Below are 19,817 nucleotides of genomic sequence, written 5' to 3' on the forward strand. Positions count from 1 at the left end.
CAACCTTTTTTCTCCTTAAATAAAAACCTTCCCTTCATCATCGCAAGCCACACATCCCACTCTAGAAATACCTGGGTTACCCCTAGAGGCCCCGTCAAAGTTGATCTTAACCCATCCCCACTCAGGTTTTGACCAAATCTCCTCCTTATTTCCATGATCCTTACCAATAGGATTAACCCTAGGAAACCCATGAACAGGTCATATCTTTGATGTCATTGTTTAATGTTTAAATGATGCATTTTTTTATGAAAATTGATATATATTATGGATTTAAATTGTATTTGGGTCTATATTTTTTGATGGTTTGAACTAGGCTTTTAATTTTCATGTTCCTAGTCAAAATCTAAATTAGAATTATTGAGACAACCTTAATTCTGATTTTTCAAAATCAAATTCAATTATTGGCCTAATTTGGTTTAACTTTAACTAATCATTACTCATCAACTCACACACAAAATATTCAAATTTGAATGCTAGGGCATATATAAAAGGACAAGCTCTAAGTCATTTAGACATCAGGTGATATATCGTTTATTAAACTATAGAATATCATCCAGATCATTTGATCATAAAGAGTATTGCATCACCACAATCATACATATAGATAGATAGGCAATCATTTGTATTCTTCTTGGTGTGTCTTTGAACATGTTCAAATGTATTGTTATATTAGTACATAGATCTTAGCTACAATAAAGACAAATCATAGCTTCATCTACTTGATAGAAGGTCCATCTTGTGCTAAAAGCACAACCCTATCTAGGTACACATAAATAAATTTCTAAAGAGTAAAAGACAATACTCATGTCCACTATTACAAGTTTAGGATTGTATAGAGGTTTTGCGCTATCGATTTCTAGATCAAGGCTAGTCATGCAATTTTGATCTTTTATAGAGCATAAATTAGTCTATAGTCTATTAAAACCTCATTATTGTATATCTAGTAGTAGAATCTTGAATTCAACCATATAGTAGTAGAATCTTAAATTTAACCATAAAGCATGTGTTTCAATAAATCATTCATTGTCACACATAGAGTTAAACACGTATTTCACTATTTGTCAATTTTAAAGTACATGTTTTAGTGCTTTGTCCAAACTCAATTTTTTTATCTAAGTTTATTGTAATATTGATTGATTGATAATTCATTAATTTAAATATTTTGTAGGATTTATTTATTCTCCTTTTTAAATTAATAATAACATATCTATAAAGTTAAGGGCATAGAATTCAAGATCTAAATTATTAAAAAGTCATTGCCCTTAATCATGCAAGCCAATAATAAATAATAATAAAATATCTCAATCCCATATTAAGAATCATACAAGAAAATTATTAAAAAGTCATTGCCCTTATTATGTCTGAAGGACTTATTAATACCTACAAGAAAATTGAATAATATTTAGAACGATGAAAGTATAAAGAAGGAAATATTTCAAATACATAAAAGTTGTTTAATAAACTATTTATCATTTTAGATAAATGCAATTAGATTTGAATCTTGTTCATGCTTAGTCAAAGAGGGTTTGTCTTGAATTAATATAGTTGTTTATCTATCCTTAATATTTTTATAAAAAATAATTAAGTTTATCTTATAGGAAAATAAAATGTATTTTATGATTATTTATGTTAGATTGATTAATATAATTCCTTTACTAATTGAGGTATAAATATCGAGATATATAAATAAAAATAATATATAGCATATTTAATAGCTATATAGAATTTAATGTAATGTTGTTTTTGGATGTTAAGATATTGTGTCAAAAACTTAAAAGCTAAAAATTGTTATTAGATTTACTATTATAAGTCTGCGATGATTAAGGTCTAAGAGCTTTGGAGGTCTTGTATTAGCACTTCTATGATCTAAACCAACTAGCATGATTATATTGAATACAAACTTGTCCTTTAATAATGATGAAAGAAATCCATGTGCTGATATATGTATTTGTAAAATGTGGCGGTGCTAAAGATCGCCATTAGGAACTTGCTATGAAGAGAGAGAAAAACATTTGAATTAATTGCTAAAACCAAGTTCCTAGTTTGATTTAAATATAGAAAAAATAAGAGATGGTGATGAATGTCTATTGGTCAATGTTTGATATTAGTTGATATTAGTACAATCTATGATTGCTAGGCACCTTTGCATTAAGATTTTAACAAGAAAGTCTGCAAATGAATGTTGATTTGATGATCATTGTATCATACACCAACTATGAATAAATTGTGACTAATATCAAAAACTTATGTATAAGATGTTTGGAGTCCTAAGTATTATTTTATTGATATACCATGATAAAAGTGTTATAGTACTATAATTTTGAATACCCAACCCTAGACACACTTTGAACTTTTTGATACCCACATTACTAGATAACAATCATAATCCAAAGATTTGGAGTCTTGAAAAATAGGATTTTAGAAATTTGAGTATGAGGAATTACATTCCACCCATAATCCAATCTAGAGGATTCAATCACAAGTGCAATCTAATATAAAATAGAAAATGTGTAAAAACTCATAAACACTAATATGAAATAATTTTTTTATATATTAAAATATGAAATTCAAATTTAAAATTGCTAGATACAATAAAAAAAACTAACATTATCATCATACATTAACAACAATCACTCAAGTCTAATGATGCGATTGGGCTGATGAAACCCTTCTGAGGGGAGACACACCCTTGCATTAAATGTGAAGCCATGGTTGTTAACCTTGCTACCCTAAAGGCGAAAGTTATGACCTTGAAAAGAAAATGATGCATCTCTCCAGATTCAGCAGAAGGCAAAAGTTCTGGCTGAGAAAAGAAAATGATGCTTCTCTCCAGGTTGAACACGAAGGTGATGCACAGGTCTGCCACTACTCTTGCCTACTGCAGAAGAAGAGGTTCGGAAGGAGGCTGAAGATCAAGGAAACTATAAGGAGGTGTAGAGGATTGAAATGACATATTTGCATAGTCACATATTTGTTGTTTTTTGGTGCTTTTATGTTGCTAGTTTTATTACTCTTAACTGCTTTTGATATTATAATTTGGACTGTCAATCTGCTTTTAATGACTTGTTAGAGCTACCTATGAACTGTTTGTCTACAGAGTCAGCACTCTAATTTTGCTATTTATTAATATAAAAAACGATCCCTCAAAATAACATAAAATTTCAAAAAAAATTCCTTTTTTCTTATCACTTTTTTTTGGGGTGCATAGGCTAGAATTTCCCTTTACACTTTTCCTTTTGGAAGAATTCTTTTGCTTTGAATAATCCAGTTTTTGGGTGCATAAGCTAGAATTTCCCTTTATACTTTTCCTTTTGGAAGCATTCTTTTGCTTTGAATAATCCAGTCTGATTAATTCTGCTAAGTGATACTTGTCAAGATACGCTTGTTGGGGAGAAAACTCAATTGTAAGGACCACAGAGACGTAGGTAGTTAATGGCATGACATAAAGTGTGGAGAAAAATCTTCTCTTAAAGCCATGACAATGATGGTGCTGGTTGTTAAGCTTGATTGCTGTAAAGTGAACTTTATCCAGTTGGATTATGCGATTAATTATCTTGTGACTTGGCACATTCTTATCCCTTGAAAACTATTCAATGTACATGGAAGATGAGTACTAGTCAGAGGTGATGTCAGTCGATTCATATACAGTAAAATTATTGTTAACATGCTCAAGTTTCAACTCAAACCTACTGTTTGCCAACCATTATGGCATTCTGCACAGTGCCTGTGACAAAGCAGCGGACTTTCAGGTCTGGCAATTCAGAATATTTTTATAAGGACAATAAATCTTTCTAATTACAAGACAAGGACATTTATTTTTAATATGGAGTTGTAAAGCAGTATCATGTTTCCAACATATTGTGAAGACCTAGGGAGAATACCATACGACATGAATTAGACACCCACAAAAATCAAATCTATCCTCTTGATATGTAAAACTGTCAAAACTATAATGGGATATTAGAAACCTCTGGTCCTTATTTCAGATGAGAAAAGCTTATAAGGTTCTATGATGAGATGAGATAGGAGAAATTGATAGGAACACTAGCACTCAAGTGTTTTGCAGTGTTCATGATTGATCAGGTTGGATTCTGTTCAGCTGTCAGGGGTGCTCTGATTCTTATTCCTCTTGCCTTAATTAGAGTCCATTGTGTGGATTGCAAAGAGACCAGTCCTTCATTATTCTTTTCACTACTCTTTACAGATTCTAGCATCTGGCTGATCACTACACAGCCAAAACTCCAATCTATTTATAAGAACAGTCTAGATTGCTCAATTATTTCATCCTTTGAGCCTGAATTGCAAGGCCTCAAGGCACACCATTTTCTTTGCATCCAGTCCCCCTAAAAGCAACATCTGATATAATAATCCAGTTGAATTGATGCTTAGTTTGCCTTTAAGTTTATTATTTGTTAGGACATTTGGGAAAATTGGGTACTGTCTGTCAGTCCTCTTTTAATAGCTTTGGAACTGATTATATATTTATATTTGATTTCATTTTTGGTCTATTTTGTGGGAAAAAGAGTTAGTCATTTATTTCATTTTGAGCCCTGAGACTACTCTTAGCTGCAGTTTCTTCTGAATTTCATTCACATCATTTACTTGGATATTAAATTCATCCTATTTGATTTTCAGTCCTCTGCTGTATTTTCCACACTGGTTTGGGTTCCTAGCATTTAGTTAATGTAAATTGAACTCCCAATCTTGCATTTGCTCCTGGAATGTTACAAATAATTTGATATATATACTTTTTCTTGGATTGAATTGCATATCAGAGCACTTGGAGCATTTGGATGAACTGGGTATTTGGACAACTTATCCTAAAATTGTATTGAGTCTTATCCTTCAAAGTATATGCATTTACCTAGGAATTAATTGAGCGATATTATAGCACTTGGATAAGTTGGCTCTTTGGTCCATCAAGAATTTGTTTGCCCCAAGGCTTGAATTAGTAGTATGGCCAGTAATCAAGTTTCTTCATCTGGGAGAAATGTTGCATCTAACTGGACAACCACGCAAAATAAATTGTTTGAAAAGGCCATAGCTGTTTATGACAAAGATACTCCTGACCGTTGGCAAAATGTGGCTGCCATGGTTGGTGGCAAATCCCCAGAGGAAGTGAAAAGGCATTATGAGGTTCTAATAGAGGATATAAATCGCATTGAGGCAGACAAAGTGCCTTTCCCTAAGTACAAATCATCAGCTTCTAACAAAGGGGAGGGCTCAGAAGGCAGTTGGGGAGAAAAGGAGAACAGGCATATCTAAAAACTTGATTCTTTTATGTTTACTTTTGCACTAAATAATATCATCTATATATATATAGGTAGAGCTCTGAAGTAATCATAATCTCTGGTGAAAAATTAATTATGTTTCACAGTTTTTCTGCTTGTTTCCTAAAGTATAGACATCTACTTTCCTGTTACAAAGTGCCTTATATAGAACATTATCTCACAAAGTAAGCTTTATGATGGATTCAGTTTAGATCAACGCTAGTAGGCTAGCTTTGAGAGCAATATAATTTTTTTAATTTGAGGTCTATACAGTTCTTACTATTTGAGGGTTCCCTTACTGAGAAGTTTTGAAAGGAGGATGCTGTTGTTGTGCAGACTACAGAAGTCTTTTTTTTTAATAACTCTTCTGATCCACATTTATATAAGCCATCATTACTTGTCCCTTAAGTCTATCTTCTCAAAGAGGCTAGAGATTAGAGATTGTATTAGCAGGAAAAGACATAGATCCAACTACCCTGTTCACTTGTCTGGATCACTGCATGGTTTTTACTTTTGGATTTTATTGTGCGATTTTTTTGATTGCATCACCATTTCATATTAAACTCAATGATCCATCATCAAAACGAAAAAATTGTAAGAAAAAAAATCTTCTCTTTAATTAGAGCTTTAAAAACATGGCAGTGAAAATAATTGGTCATCACCACGAAGATTCTCTACACACAAGTTCAAGTGACTAGCTAGGTTTATGAATGACAACAATTCATCAGGCTTGAAAGAACAATGTTTTTTTTTCTTACTCACATACTTCTACTGAATATTGTTTGCTAATCCTCTTCCTGTATATTGACATTATAAATCTTTTGCAGGCAATTAATGCGCATGAAGCTACAATGAGGCTCCTGAATTGATGTTCAAATATCATGACTCCTTTATATATATTTGATTTCTGCAAGGCAGCAGCAGTAGTGAAGTTGCAGAATGTTGATAGTAGCAACTATATGCATGGTATAGAAATATCTAATGATACCTTGAGTAGAAGATAGTGTTTGCATGCCTTATCTTCTCTTGAAAAGGGGTAGAGAGTTTTAAACAGCAGCAATTTAGTGTAAACCTTGAACAAATGGGGCATAGCTCATTTTTTGTAATTATTATATTTTAAGAAATCTTCACATAAATTTATCTCAGATATGGTTGTAATTGGTTGATTTCATTTTATCAGAAATGGTTCTGATCTGTGAATGAGTGAGTTTGGTTGTTAAAGTAGGAGACATTCTTATTGTTGGAGAAATTAAGGTGCAATATAAAAGTGGCAATCTAATCTAGAGATATTTATCTTTCATATGAGATTTTCATCATTGTAGCTCAAAGGTACATGATGGTTATATAATTCTGTTGCTTTTTATGTATAGAAAAATAAAAAATCATGAAAATTAAATGCAAAATCAAAATAAAATCAAAAGCAAATCATATCTTGCAATGTCAAATATAATGTTCTAAGAGTTTCCATGTCAACAAAGAGATATCACCTTATTAGGTCTTAAAATAAGATAGACAAAATAAATAACCATGTCTTGATTAGAGGCATTATCTTTAGCTAAAATTCATAGAAAATTAAATATTTCTCAAAAGAGAAGTATAAGACATCTAATTGTATCATATATAAAGGTTGTTAAGGAATTTTACAAGTTTCTAAAGAGGAAATAAATACCATTTGAGCTTTGAATGATTGGAGAACATTTGAATGCAAAATGGGTGTTAATTTTTAGTGCTAGGAAAAAATATAACAATAATGAAATGTGGTGGTCTATTTCTATTGAGAGTTAATGCACATAAATCTTACATTGTGCCACAAGTATCCTCAAGATGCAAGCTAATTGATGTTTGGCTTGTTTTAGATGGTAGACAACCTCATCGTCGAAATATGAAGGTAGAAACTTAAAAATAATGTTTAAACTTCAAGAAGAGGTGATCTTGAAGCTATAGCTACATGGATTATAGATAGCAATTGTAGACCTTATCTTAAATAGTCTTGCATTAGAGATGAAGCCTTACAACATGGTCAATATCTACTAGGTCTAGTAAAAAAGAGGTTTTAGTTTTGATGATATGCATGTTGCACGGGGAATATGAATGCAAAATATTAATTCCCAAGATTACCAGTTGGAAAGTTTCCCATCTATCTAAGCCTATCTATAATTGACACTTCCTAGAAAATCAATATACTAATAAATTTGATAATGTGCCAAATTCTATAAGACTAGTGAATGTAGAAAATATATTTTTGACATGTAGATGGTTAGACATCGTCAACATGAGAACTCTCTATATCTAGTCTCAATCATTCATCCCAAGATAAGGCTTCCAAATCTTAGCTCCAATTCTAGAAAATGACATAATCAGATCTTTAAAATTTAGATGTGTTGAAAATGAAGCTAAGAGAATTGTTTCTCCATACTAATTAGAGCCACATACCCCTTAGGTTAAATTTTGTTGGTGTTATTAAATTAATATTACACAAAGATGGGGGACCCAAAGAGGGTCATAAGATATATGTGTGTGTACATATGTTATGTACATCATGTATATACATATGTGTATGTGTATATATATGTACATATACATGTACATGTTTATATATCCATGTGTGTGTGTGTGTGTGTGTGTGTGTGTGTGTGTGTGTGTGTGTGTATACAAATACACATGTACATGTATATACATAAAATATACACATGTACATGTATATACATAAAATATACACATGTACATGTATATATATATAAAATATATACATGTACATGTGTATATATTTGTATGTATGTATGTATGTACATACATACATACATACATATATATATATATATATATATATATATATATATATATATATATATATATATATATATATATATATATATATATATATATATATATATATATATATGAAATCAAGAAAAAATGATTTGGATGAGAGATTGAAGATAGTTACACTAAAAATTTGAAGATACAACATGAAAAATACTTGCAATACTTTGAATCTACTTTCTAATTTTTTTTTTTTTTTTTAAATGATGAAGATTAAGGGGTTCAAAAAGGGGGGTCACACAAATTGGCCTTGTTTTTATCAACAAAACATAACATAGCACTTGGTGTACCCCCCTACATGTTATCTATTTTAGTATTTCAAAAATCATTTCAGTGAGAAATTAACTAACAACATGTAGTTATGTCTATTTTTTTTGTTAATTTTTTAATGAATATATGATGTTTTACTAATTTTCAAAGTAGGCACATCTTGAACAATTAAAAATTGAGCACACACTCCTTGATTTTTTGAAAATTAATAAAAATATAATTTTATTATTTAATACATTATCTATAAAAGCTTCCGGAAATGATTGTGTGTAGATTTTTAATACATTTCATTGATATTTAATACATGTAGAGTGGAGTCTAGTCTCTAAAAATCCAATTTGTTTCAAAATTTGATGAGTGAGTAAAAAATATACCAAAAATACCACACATTTGTTTTTGACAAAAAATGGATACACTAACAAAAGAAATTAAAGATGAAAACCTTAACATACTCAAAATGTGAAAAAAATACATGGTTAGATAGTTAAGAGAGAGCTTAATGTTATCGTGGTATTTTTTTAGATTTAAATGAAACATGTGCACACTTAATAAAGAGCACACTCAAAATTGTGAGAGTTTTTTTACAAATTGAGAAATTACATCTTTGGGTATTGAAATGGCTATCCAACCTTTTAGGTTGGATGCCCAAGGAAAATCCAACCCAAAGGGTTCGAAATTTCCAATGCAAACAATAATGCGAGCACATTATAAAATGCTTGCATTGTGTGAATGCATTGATATAATTTGAGTGCGATAGAGCACATTATACCATGTTCACATTATGTGTATGTTGAAATAATGTGAGCATAATATAATGTGCTCATGTTATTGTGAAGTAAAATCATCTCTCTATTAGAACTCATTTGCTTCATTAAATTATATACATGAATTATATCATTTAAGTATAAGTCACATTTCTTATACTTTAAGTTATATTTCATGTATATATAAGTAGGATGTTTGAGAATGGTTTCAAATATTTAAGAGTTATAATGAAGATTCTGGGTTTTACACAAACACACACACACATCTTCGCCAAAGGAAGTTTGATAATTAGACAATTGTGACACTTGAGCTCTTGTAAGCTTGTTTAAAGGAAGAAATCCCATTGGATGCAAGGGTACATGCAAGAAGTTAAGTGCACTTTTTGGCCCAAAAGTGGAATTGTTTTCTCTTTTTTTTTGGAATTCATCCCAATTGACCTAAAAACTTGAAGCACTTAAAAATGAATCTTGAAAAAAGTTAGCAATAGAAAATGTAGTGCTTGAAGTATAGTCTCTAAATATGCAATTTATTTTAATACCCAAATGATACAAATTAAGTTTCAATAGGAATTTATAAAACCTACAGTTTTAAAGTCACCTTTTCAGGACCATACTGTGATGTGGTGAAAAATTAGGGTTCCCACCATAGAAGGAAGAAACCACTATTTTTTTCTTAGGGGCCAATTAGATTAAAAAAAGGGCTAGTGTCCAATAGATTCAGTCACCAATCAACAAGGATTAGGATTGAATACTAATTGGATTCAAGGTGTGAATTTGTTTAACCTCTTTTGTAAGTTGAATTATTGAAATTAGGGTAAAGTGTTGTAAATGAGAATAAAAACATAGAAACAATGAGCTACAATCATTTGATTGAGCCACTCACCTGGGACTGAGAAATATAAGCAAATTTTGATCTAATTCCCGAAGGAGCTCCCAAAATGTCAAGACCGTGGTGCCTGTCGCCCTGGTCCTCCAAACTTTTCGCACACAAAGGGGGATTGATTTGTCATTGTAAATAATGCTTATTATAAAAATCACAACTCCGTACCTATTTCCTACACATATAAAGAAGGGGAAATAGGTTGGGAAAAAGGAGCTTTCCTAAGTCAAACCCTGGTTTTGGAATTAACTATGAAATAGAGATAAATGATAATTGAATTGCTATAATGGAAGATTCTCCTTTTGAGGGAGATGCTGAATAATGATTGAAAACCAAATGATATACCTCTTTGTGAAGTTTTATTTGTCTCACATGGGATTAGGGTTTCATGAAGTCTTCAAAAACATGGAACATGAATGTCAACACCAATGCTTGAATCTTGACTCTATTGCTTCTCCAAGGCTTGAAGGAAGATTGATTACTTGCTCACTTGAATAGGAGTGCTTGATTTATTGAATTGATTGACCACTATGATTGCCGGATCGAATGTGTTGATCAAATGGGAGGGGAAAGCCTCATTTTATACTTGCCAGTCGAAAAACATATTAATTTTTTGACATGAGCCGATGCAGGGTTAGGTTTCTTGCTCAATTTTTGAAATGACAAAAGGGTTTAAAAGGGGGCCCAAATAGGGAGGACCAAGGCGTGGTGCCCTAGTCCTATTGAGGACCAAGGTGTCATGCCTTGGTTCTACCCATTTTTAGGGCTACGATAAGGAGTTGAGTTGATGTATGAAATCAAAATGAGGCCATATTTTCATGGTGTGAGTAAAATCATGCCCCAGTCAGGTCTAGGGGTGCAAATGCTAAGGTAAGGACCCAAATGAGGTCAAAATTGTAAAGGGGTACAATTTTAGGATGTTACATTTAGTCCCCACTTTAATGGGTGTATGAAGTCAATCATACTTTTGATAAAGTACAAGGGTTTACATTGGAAAACTTTCACCAAGTCACCAAGGAGGAAATATACACCAAGCCCCCAATGGAATTTAGGATCAAGATACAACTTCGATATTGAGATAAAAGGGACATCATGAAGAAAGTAGAGAGAGAAAATCATGACTAAAAACCTAATAAGTTTCTCTTACTATGAATCATGAAAAGAAAAATACTAAAATTACAAAGCAAAAGACTAAGTTTGCTAAGTAACCTAAGCATCGAGATATGCAAAAGAGAGATCATTGAGAAAAGTGAATGCCCCCACATTAAAGTGATTGCATACGCCTCATAAGGAGAAATTTATCTAAGGTATGATACACCCAAAAAGACAAGCATGTTATCACAATAATATGCACCCAAGAAAGGACAAATTAAAGGATAATGATGACAAGACATAGAACACGGAGTGGTTTTACTTAACTTGGGAGCAGTATTCTTTTATGTTATATTATGTATATCATGTATATTTATTTGCATAGAATTCTCCTTATCCCTCAAAGAAAGAAAAACCACCATCGAAGAAGGGCACATGTGTCTTTAGAGTCAACATGGGAGAGACCAAGAAAGATCTCAACACTTTGCATCATCCTTAAGTAGACAACACTAAGGACATAAAATAGAAGAATTGAGAGACAAATAGAGGAAGATGACAAACAAGAAAGAGAAGAGAGAGAGAGAGAGAGAGAGAGAGAGAGAGAGAGAGAGAGAGAATCTATGATAAAAATGAAGCTAATAATGCAAATCATCTGCCTCATAATCTTTTTCATCATTGTTTTGGGAAGTTGGATGACATGCAAGAGAAGCCACTTCAAGCACGCTAGATGGAGCTATCACAAGTTCCAAACAAGGACCATGCTCTAATGATGAGTCACTTTGTCTATTACTAGGAGCTAGGATTAATGCTTTTGAAAATTGTTTAGATAAATCATTCTCAACATCAACATATTTTCATCACGAACAACATTCTCACCTATTTCTTCTTCAAGACTAACAAAAATGGGAGCTCTAATAGGAATAGAACTTGAACCATCATTTATTAATCTTTTTATATCTTGGATATTTAGGTTGAACTTCTTGGTTAGGAGAAGGTTGAGAAAATGGTGTTATGTCAATAGTTGGTGTCTTAGGGGAAGAAATAGTTTGAGAAGCAAGTTCATGAGCCCTAGCACAATGTCTCCATCGGTGTTCTCTCACACAATGGTTTTGTTTAGTTTTAGCTGAAGGTAGTGAAGGTTTAGGCTCAACAAGCATATACTTATTTTTTCTTATAAGGAAGGATTCATAGGAGAAGATCTTTTAGGTTGGACAATAAGAGATGTCAGATGATTCCCTTTGTAAGATGTAAGAGGTGGAACTACATCATATAAAGGAGGAATAGAAGGTGTAGGAAGGAGACAAAGTCCATCATGAGGAGGAGGAATAATATGCTTATCTTGAGGAGAAGGAATAAGCTTACCCTTAGGAGGAAGAGGGAGATTATCCTTAGGAGAAGGAATATGGTTACCATTAGGAGGAAGACTAAATGTTGGGTTTATAGGTTTACTCAAGGATAATATCATGTTATTATTTCATCTTTGATAAGATTGAAAAAGAGCATCACTTAGAGGCTTAAGAGGTTGGAATTGTTTGGACCAAAAATAATCAAGATTGACATCTCTTGCCAAATCGTCGGTTGGTACATGCTATGATTAACAGTCATAATTTTATCATCATGAGGAAATTTCAAACACTTATGAATGGTACAAGGGATTTATTTCATGGAAGAGAGCCAAGGACGTCCTAGTTTCACATGAAATTGTTCTAATGTAGGAATAATAACGAAATTAACATGTAAAGATTTAGTACCAACCTCGACGAGAAGAGTAATAGAACCAATAGTGGGACAAGAGAAACCATAAAAGAATCTAACTATCACATTAGATTTATCATATGTCAATTGATGCAATTGTAAGGTCTAAAGAAATTCTTTAGCTATAACATTAACCATACAAGTTGTATCAATGAGCACCCCTTGTAAGGGTATGTCTTTGATTCTCGTGGTGATATGTAATGGGCCATCAAGTGCTTTATTGTCTCACTAGGATCAAATGTAATGCATAAGTCCTTAGGAGGTTTAGTTTTATCAATAAGATTCACCACATTATTAGAATCAAGGCCAAAATTAGTAAGAGAGAAGGCAAGACAATCAATTTCAATCACGTTAGTGGAATGGGAAGGTAAAGGATTAGTAAAACTTTGAAGTTTTTGATTTGGGGGAGATATAAATTTGTTTCCTTTATCATTGACATGGGTCATATATATGGTATTGTTATCAATCAAGTTTTCAATATTAATTTTTAAGGAATAACACTTTTCAGTGTCATGACTGGGTTGACGATGATATTGGCAAAAAGCTTTGGAATCAAAGTAAGGTGACAAAGGATTTGACATATCAATTGGTTTAATAGGGGGAAGCTTCAACACATAACTTTGTAATAATTGTGTCATAATACCATGCAAATATTCATTAAGAGGAGTGAATTATTTTCTAAAATACTTGGACAAAGGAGGCACACCTGTTGTTGCAGCTACTACTAGAGTGTTGTTGTTGTCATTGAACTTGATGAATCCCTTAATCAGTTTGAACATCAGAAGAGGTTGTTGAGCACTTTCACTTTTATCAGTCGAAGCCATTGAAGGAGATTGTTTCAATTAACTCATGGTTAAGGTGATAATTGTGAAGTACTGCATAAAAGGAAGTAAAATCAGAAAAGAGAAGTCTATCTCTAATGTCTTTTTGCAAATTAGAAATGAAATTTTTTTGAATATTTTGATCAGGAATAGGAAAAGAAATTTGTGAATACAAATGTTTATATCTATGAATAAAGTCAGTCACTTTCTTTAACACCTTGCTTACAATGCATCAAATCAGTCAAAGTAATCTTAGGACCAATATTATTGTGAAATTGTTGAATGAAAGCATTAGCCAATTGTTGAAATGAAGTAATAGAATAAAGAGGCAAAGAACAATACCATTACAAATATTTATCCCTAAGTTTTCTAGTAAATAACTTAGCCAAAAGTCTTAGGTCATGAGAAAAGTCATTACACAAAGTTTGAAATGTTTTCAAATGAGTTAAAGGGTCACCTTTTCCATTATAAAGTTCCAATTGAGGGATTTCCACATGTTTAGGAGGGACAACATGAACAATATCATTAGATAATGGGCTCACTACATCAAATGTGGGCACATTATACCTGGATTGATTCATGGAAGCTATTTGTTTTTGTAAGGAAGATACTATTTGGGCTAGATTATTTATGGTAGCTTCAGTGGATGAATTGAAATTGGACATGTTGGATTGAGAAGGAGGAGTAACTGTTGGCAATTGAAACTCATTGGATTCATTTTGTTGTCATTGATGACAACAAGATTTGACAGGAGTCATATACTAGCATTAGGAGGCATTTACCGACAGACACCGACTTTGGAGCATTCAGGGCTACATCGGCACCAACATCCAACACTTCAAGGAAGCCGACATCAAGGAAGATTTATTTAGAAAATCATTTTGTAATTATTGTATAAAGCCAACATTGTATCTTTTGTAATGTATTGTAAGTCGACATAAGGCATATTGTTTGTATGGGTATATAGGTCAGTGTGTTAGGTCATTATGAGTTATCTGTTAGAGTAATCGAGTCTTTACTTGATTAATTAAACAACATTTGTTTAATTATTTAAGTTCCCTTGATCTCTTTTTACACTTAAGCTAACATTAGGTGCATAATAATTAATTCTTTTATTAATTATTATGTGCAAGCTTAGGTTTTCCCTTTTAGGGTTTCTTGACCTATTAGAGGTTAATTTTCTTTTCTTTATATCATTATCACATTACATATTTTGTGAATATTGAGCTCTCATCTTTTGAGCATATTTTTTGTGTATTTGTTTTTTCTGTTGTTGCTTCCTTACATATCCTTGTAACAGGTTATTTAGCTTGCAAAGATCATTTGGGCTCCTATGGTGTTGTATTTCTCAACTCTCACATGGTATCAAAGCTTCAGATCTACAACTATTTGTTCTTGTTTTGAGAACTTTTTGCATTGGAAGCAAATCTGGGGTTTCAAGAAGTTTTTTTATGCACCTAGGGATAGGCCTTTTTTCTGAGCACTTTGGGCCTAAACGGACCTCACCATCGTGCTGAGAAGGCCCCAAAACCCTTATAGTCATATAAAACTTGCCTAGTTTTGACTCCTGAGCCTCTAAGGGTATTTTTTCTTCAGTACTAGGCCGTATGGCCCTGACACGCAGTTCGAGAAAAAAATTCAAAAAAAATATTTTTGCCTTTTTACGGCATGTAGGCCGATTTTTTAATTTAAAAAAAAAATAAAAATTAAAATTCATTCCCCAAAAATCAAAAATCAAAAGTCAAAATTTTTGGTTTTGGGCGCAAGTTCTCGTACCCTGTCGAAATGATAGTCTGGTTGCCGGCCTGCTAGTTCAGCACCTGCCCTATCAGAGAGGGCCCCACCTGCTGATCGCTGGCCTCTGGCCCCCTGCCGACCCTTGTCGACCCTTGTTCCCGTCGCTGGTGCCTGCCGCTCCACCCGCCGAAGCCCGCCTTCCCGTCGCCGACGCCTGCCGCTCCGCCTGCCGGAGCCTGCCTTCCCGCCATCGGTGCCTTCCGCCTTATCTCTCCCCGTTGCCACCACTGTTGCCTCTCTGCCACTCCGCCACTCCACCCGAAAGCATCGCCGGAGCACCAGTTCTGCCCGACCCTGCCACCGGACCACCACCCCCTTGCCTCTTTAAGGGGGGGTTTGTTTTTTGGCCATATCTTGAGCATAAAGAGTTGTTTTTTTGAAAATGAATAGGCGTCGAAAAGATGGTTCCGAGCTGGACCTCGTGTTGTTGGAATTTTTGCTCAATTTTTTTATTTGACTATACCTTTTTTTAGTCAAAGTCGGGTCTCTTTTCTGCACTTCCGAGGCCGTAGAATGGGCAAACGAACTCCATTTTTCAAAAACGAATAGGCATTGGAAAGATCTAAGCATGCTCTATTCAGATACATGATCTTATTTCTCATATTTTTCATTAGGTACATGATATTTCAGTTTGAAGTTTTTTTGCTTATGCACTACTTCCTTCTCATTAGTATTGTTGGTGTAAATAAATATTCATTATGGATATTATTACACTTAAGTTAACTTAGGATAATGCATTTTATAGTAGTTTGGATATGAGACACTTGGGTGTTTGTGTCACATTGGGATAGTGTGTGTAGGAGAAATTCCACCTCTTGTGGTGTTGATCTTGTTATTACACTATCATATCCACTTATTGTGGAGTGATAATTCCACCTTCGGTGGGTGATCCACCTCATGTGGAATATTATATTATTTCTCCTACCTACCCACACCTATTTCCTACCTACCCTTGTTTCTCATTGAGCCACATGTCATATTTGTGTGCTCATACATCCATATGGCCTTGCCTATATAAGCAGGCCTCTATTCATTGTATTGGTTAATCCAGTTGATCATTTTTATATTGATGAGAATACAGTTTGTTCTTATCATTCTATTGTCTCTTTTATGCTTTTCATTGTGCCCTTGATCTTGGCAAAATCCAACATGGTATCAGAGCTATTGGGGCTTCATTGATCAATTTTTGGAGACATCGTGGAAGGCTTCTATTTTCGGATTTGGGGATCTTCATTTTTTGGAGGCATCATACAACGATTTGGACATCACCGTTGAGTCCGGGAGGCCATTTCCATAAATTTCGACTATAAAGTTGACCTATTTTAGTGAGAAATTTTTTTTCCCAATTTTGCTATATAGTACGGATTTTCAGATTTATTATTATTTTTCGAAAAAAAAATTTGTTCTTTTTTCTGAAAAAAAAAATTTCAAAAAAAAAAATTTCGAAAAAATCAAAAAATTCGAAAAAAAAAAATCAAAAAGTAAAAAAAGCAAAAAAAATAAAAATTGTTTGGGGGTCCGCAGACCCCCCCGTACATCGTACCCGCGTTGCGGGCTTTGCAGGTGCCGCAAGCGACCCGTACCCGCGTTGCAGGTTCTGTCTGTCACCGACGCAGACCATACCTGACGCCAGCCTCTGTGACACCGCCAGCGACGCGCCGAGATCTCCCGCCGAACGCCGCGCCACCAGTTCCGGCTGCTCCCGACGCCTCCCCCGCCCACCAGCTCCGGCAGTTCCCGGTGCCTTCGCTCCACGGCTCTGGTACCTCCTCCGCCGGCCGAGACTTTCGGGGACGCCGAGACCCGAACCTGACGGCCTCCGCCTCCAGCGCCGCGTCAGCCACAGGACCCAGCCACGTCAGCAACAGGACCCGCCACGTGGCTTGAAAACAGGCCTCCGTACAGCGCCATGCAGACAGTACGGCCTATCCAGTCACCGCAACATGCAAACAGTCCGTACAGTGCCACGTCATCCGTACGGCCTGCACAGTCAGAGACATAGTCAGCAGTCCGTACAGTACGGATGCCCAGTCAGCAGGGAGGCAAAGTTTTCGTGACGGTCATACGACCATCAAATTTAACACAGTGTTTTGCTGACATCAGCGCCACATCAGCATTTTTTGAAATTTTTTAACCCCTCTCCATTGGGCTTTTTAGTTTTGCAGTCCAACTTTGGAAGGCCATATCTTGCTCATTTTTGCTCCTTTTTTGGTGCAATTTTTTTTGAAATGAGCTAAAATTTCATGATCTTCATAGTGGTGTGGTTATTTTCTAATTTTGATCCATAGGTTTTTCAAAATTTTTGGATTCTCTCAGCTGTACCTGTCCAAACCTTAATTCTGCAACTTCAAAGGCCTCGTTTGAGCTCATACGACCTCCTTTTTAGGTGCCATTTTTTTTGAAAGTGCTTATTTTTTCATCTACTTTCAGAATCTATGATCAGATTTCAGAGATTTTGAGTGAAAATTGTACTTTCAGATATTGGTCTTATTTGGCCTATTAGGTACTTGTAAATTGTTTGGATCTTAGTTAGATCTCTTGCATTATCAGTTTGAGTCTCTTTTGGCCTTATTGAGGTAGTTGTAAAATTGTAAATCAGAAGTCCACTTTGCCATTTTTTGCAAGTGGCCCATTGTATACGCACTACTTATAAAGTGCCAAAATCATCACATTTGGGGGGGGTTCCTTGATTGAGTGAATTTGGGGGGGTGTCTTGTGTGATTGTGCCTCTCTTTGTGCTCTTTCCATTCTTGTTGCAATGAGTCCTAATAAGTTTCCACCATTAACTCCACATAATTATGCATCATGGAAAATTAAAGTATGGAGTAAACTAATGGAAAAGGGTCTCACACACTACATAGATGGAACAATAACAGCACCACCTGATCCTAAGGCTGATCCAAATGCTTAATTAGAATGGCTCACAAAGAATTGCATGGCTCTTGGAACCTTACACAAGTATGTATTAGATGACCTCATTTTCCACATTGAGAAGTGTAAAACAATTAAAGAGGCTTGGGATATGTTTCAGAAATTGTATGGACAAGTTGATGAAATCAGAGGCTATCAGATTGATAATGAGCTCACTAGCTTAGATCCCAAGAATTTTGATATAATCCAAGATTATGTAACCAAAGCAAATGAGCTAAGAGAAAAGCTAAAGGATTGTGGAATTGACAAAAAGGATGCTCAATTGATATTCAACTTGTTGGACAAGCTTGCACCAGAATATGCAGCATTTGTATCTAGCTTCCAAACTCATCGTTTGATAGTGGGGAGTTCTTATGTTATGCCTTCTTTTGATGCTTTCACAGAAATGTTGATATTGGAACAATCTAAGTTGTTGAACATGGGGTTTCTCAAGCCTTCAAAGTCCAAGGCTTTGGTAGCAAATCAAGGAAATCAAGGAAGTCAAGGCAAAAATTCCAACAAGAAGAAGAAGCAATCTAAGTCTCAACCACACCAGGAAAAGGGACAATCATCCTCTCCATCACAAGGCAATTTTCAATCCTCTTCCAAGAAGGGGACACCACCTAAGAAGGATAAACCAACTTGTGCATATTGCAAAAAGTATGGTCATGATGAGCATCGATGCCACGCAAAGCAAGTTGATGAGTTAACCAATCTTCTCAAGAAAAACAACATCAACTTGCCATCCACCTACACCAAGAAGGATGCATCTTCTTCTTCTTCCTCACAGTCTAAGGGAAAAGGGCAAGCATTTGTGGCTACAATAGGTTCTTCACAGCAATGGATACTTGACTCAGGTGCCTCATATCACATGGGTTCTACAAAGGAGCAGTTTTCTTCATTGGAGCCATCTAAGGTACCTCACATTTACATAGGTGATGACACACAAGTAGAGGTTGAAGGGAAAGGTTCAGTTGACATGGATGATGGAACATTTGAGAATGTTCTCTATGTTCCTAACTTGTCTACCAACCTTCTCTCCATCTACCAAATCACTCACTATGGGAATGGGAAAAAGGTTGAGTTTACACCAGATTCAGTTGTGGTAAAGGAACTTGATGATGATGCCTTGGTAGCAGTGGGACAAGTCAATGACAACTCAAGGCTTTATTCATTCTCCCACTTTGTGCCAAGTTCACCTTCTAGGGCCTTGCTTACTCATTCAAATTCAGAAAGTAAGCTATGGCATGAGCGGTTTGGTCACCTCAACTACCGCTATCTTCAGCAGCTTAGCACTAAAGACATGGTCACAGGTCTTCCTCGAATTAGCTTTTTAGAGGGTGTATGTTCAGGTTGTTCCATGGGCAAGCATCTCGAAGAGAAATTTGATAAAGAGAAAACTTGGAGAGCTTTGGAAGTTCTTCAACTTGTTCAC

The 19,817-nt window shown here is 34.6% G+C and overlaps 1 protein-coding gene across 1 annotated transcript; it reads left to right on the forward strand.

Moving 5' to 3' along the window:
• The first annotated feature begins 3,731 nt into the window (after nucleotides 1-3,731).
• LOC131032871 (protein RADIALIS-like 3) lies at nucleotides 3,732-6,415 on the forward strand. The gene is made up of 2 exons (XM_057963956.2): nucleotides 3,732-5,255; nucleotides 6,098-6,415. Exons 1-2 carry the CDS (start codon nucleotides 4,957-4,959, stop codon nucleotides 6,123-6,125), a joined length of 327 nt encoding a protein of 108 aa, XP_057819939.1. The 5' UTR covers nucleotides 3,732-4,956; the 3' UTR covers nucleotides 6,126-6,415.
• The last annotated feature ends 13,402 nt before the right edge of the window (nucleotides 6,416-19,817 follow it).

The sequence above is a fragment of the Cryptomeria japonica genome, chromosome 4 (assembly GCF_030272615.1).
Source record: "Cryptomeria japonica chromosome 4, Sugi_1.0, whole genome shotgun sequence".
Taxonomy (NCBI): Eukaryota; Viridiplantae; Streptophyta; class Pinopsida; order Cupressales; family Cupressaceae; genus Cryptomeria; species Cryptomeria japonica.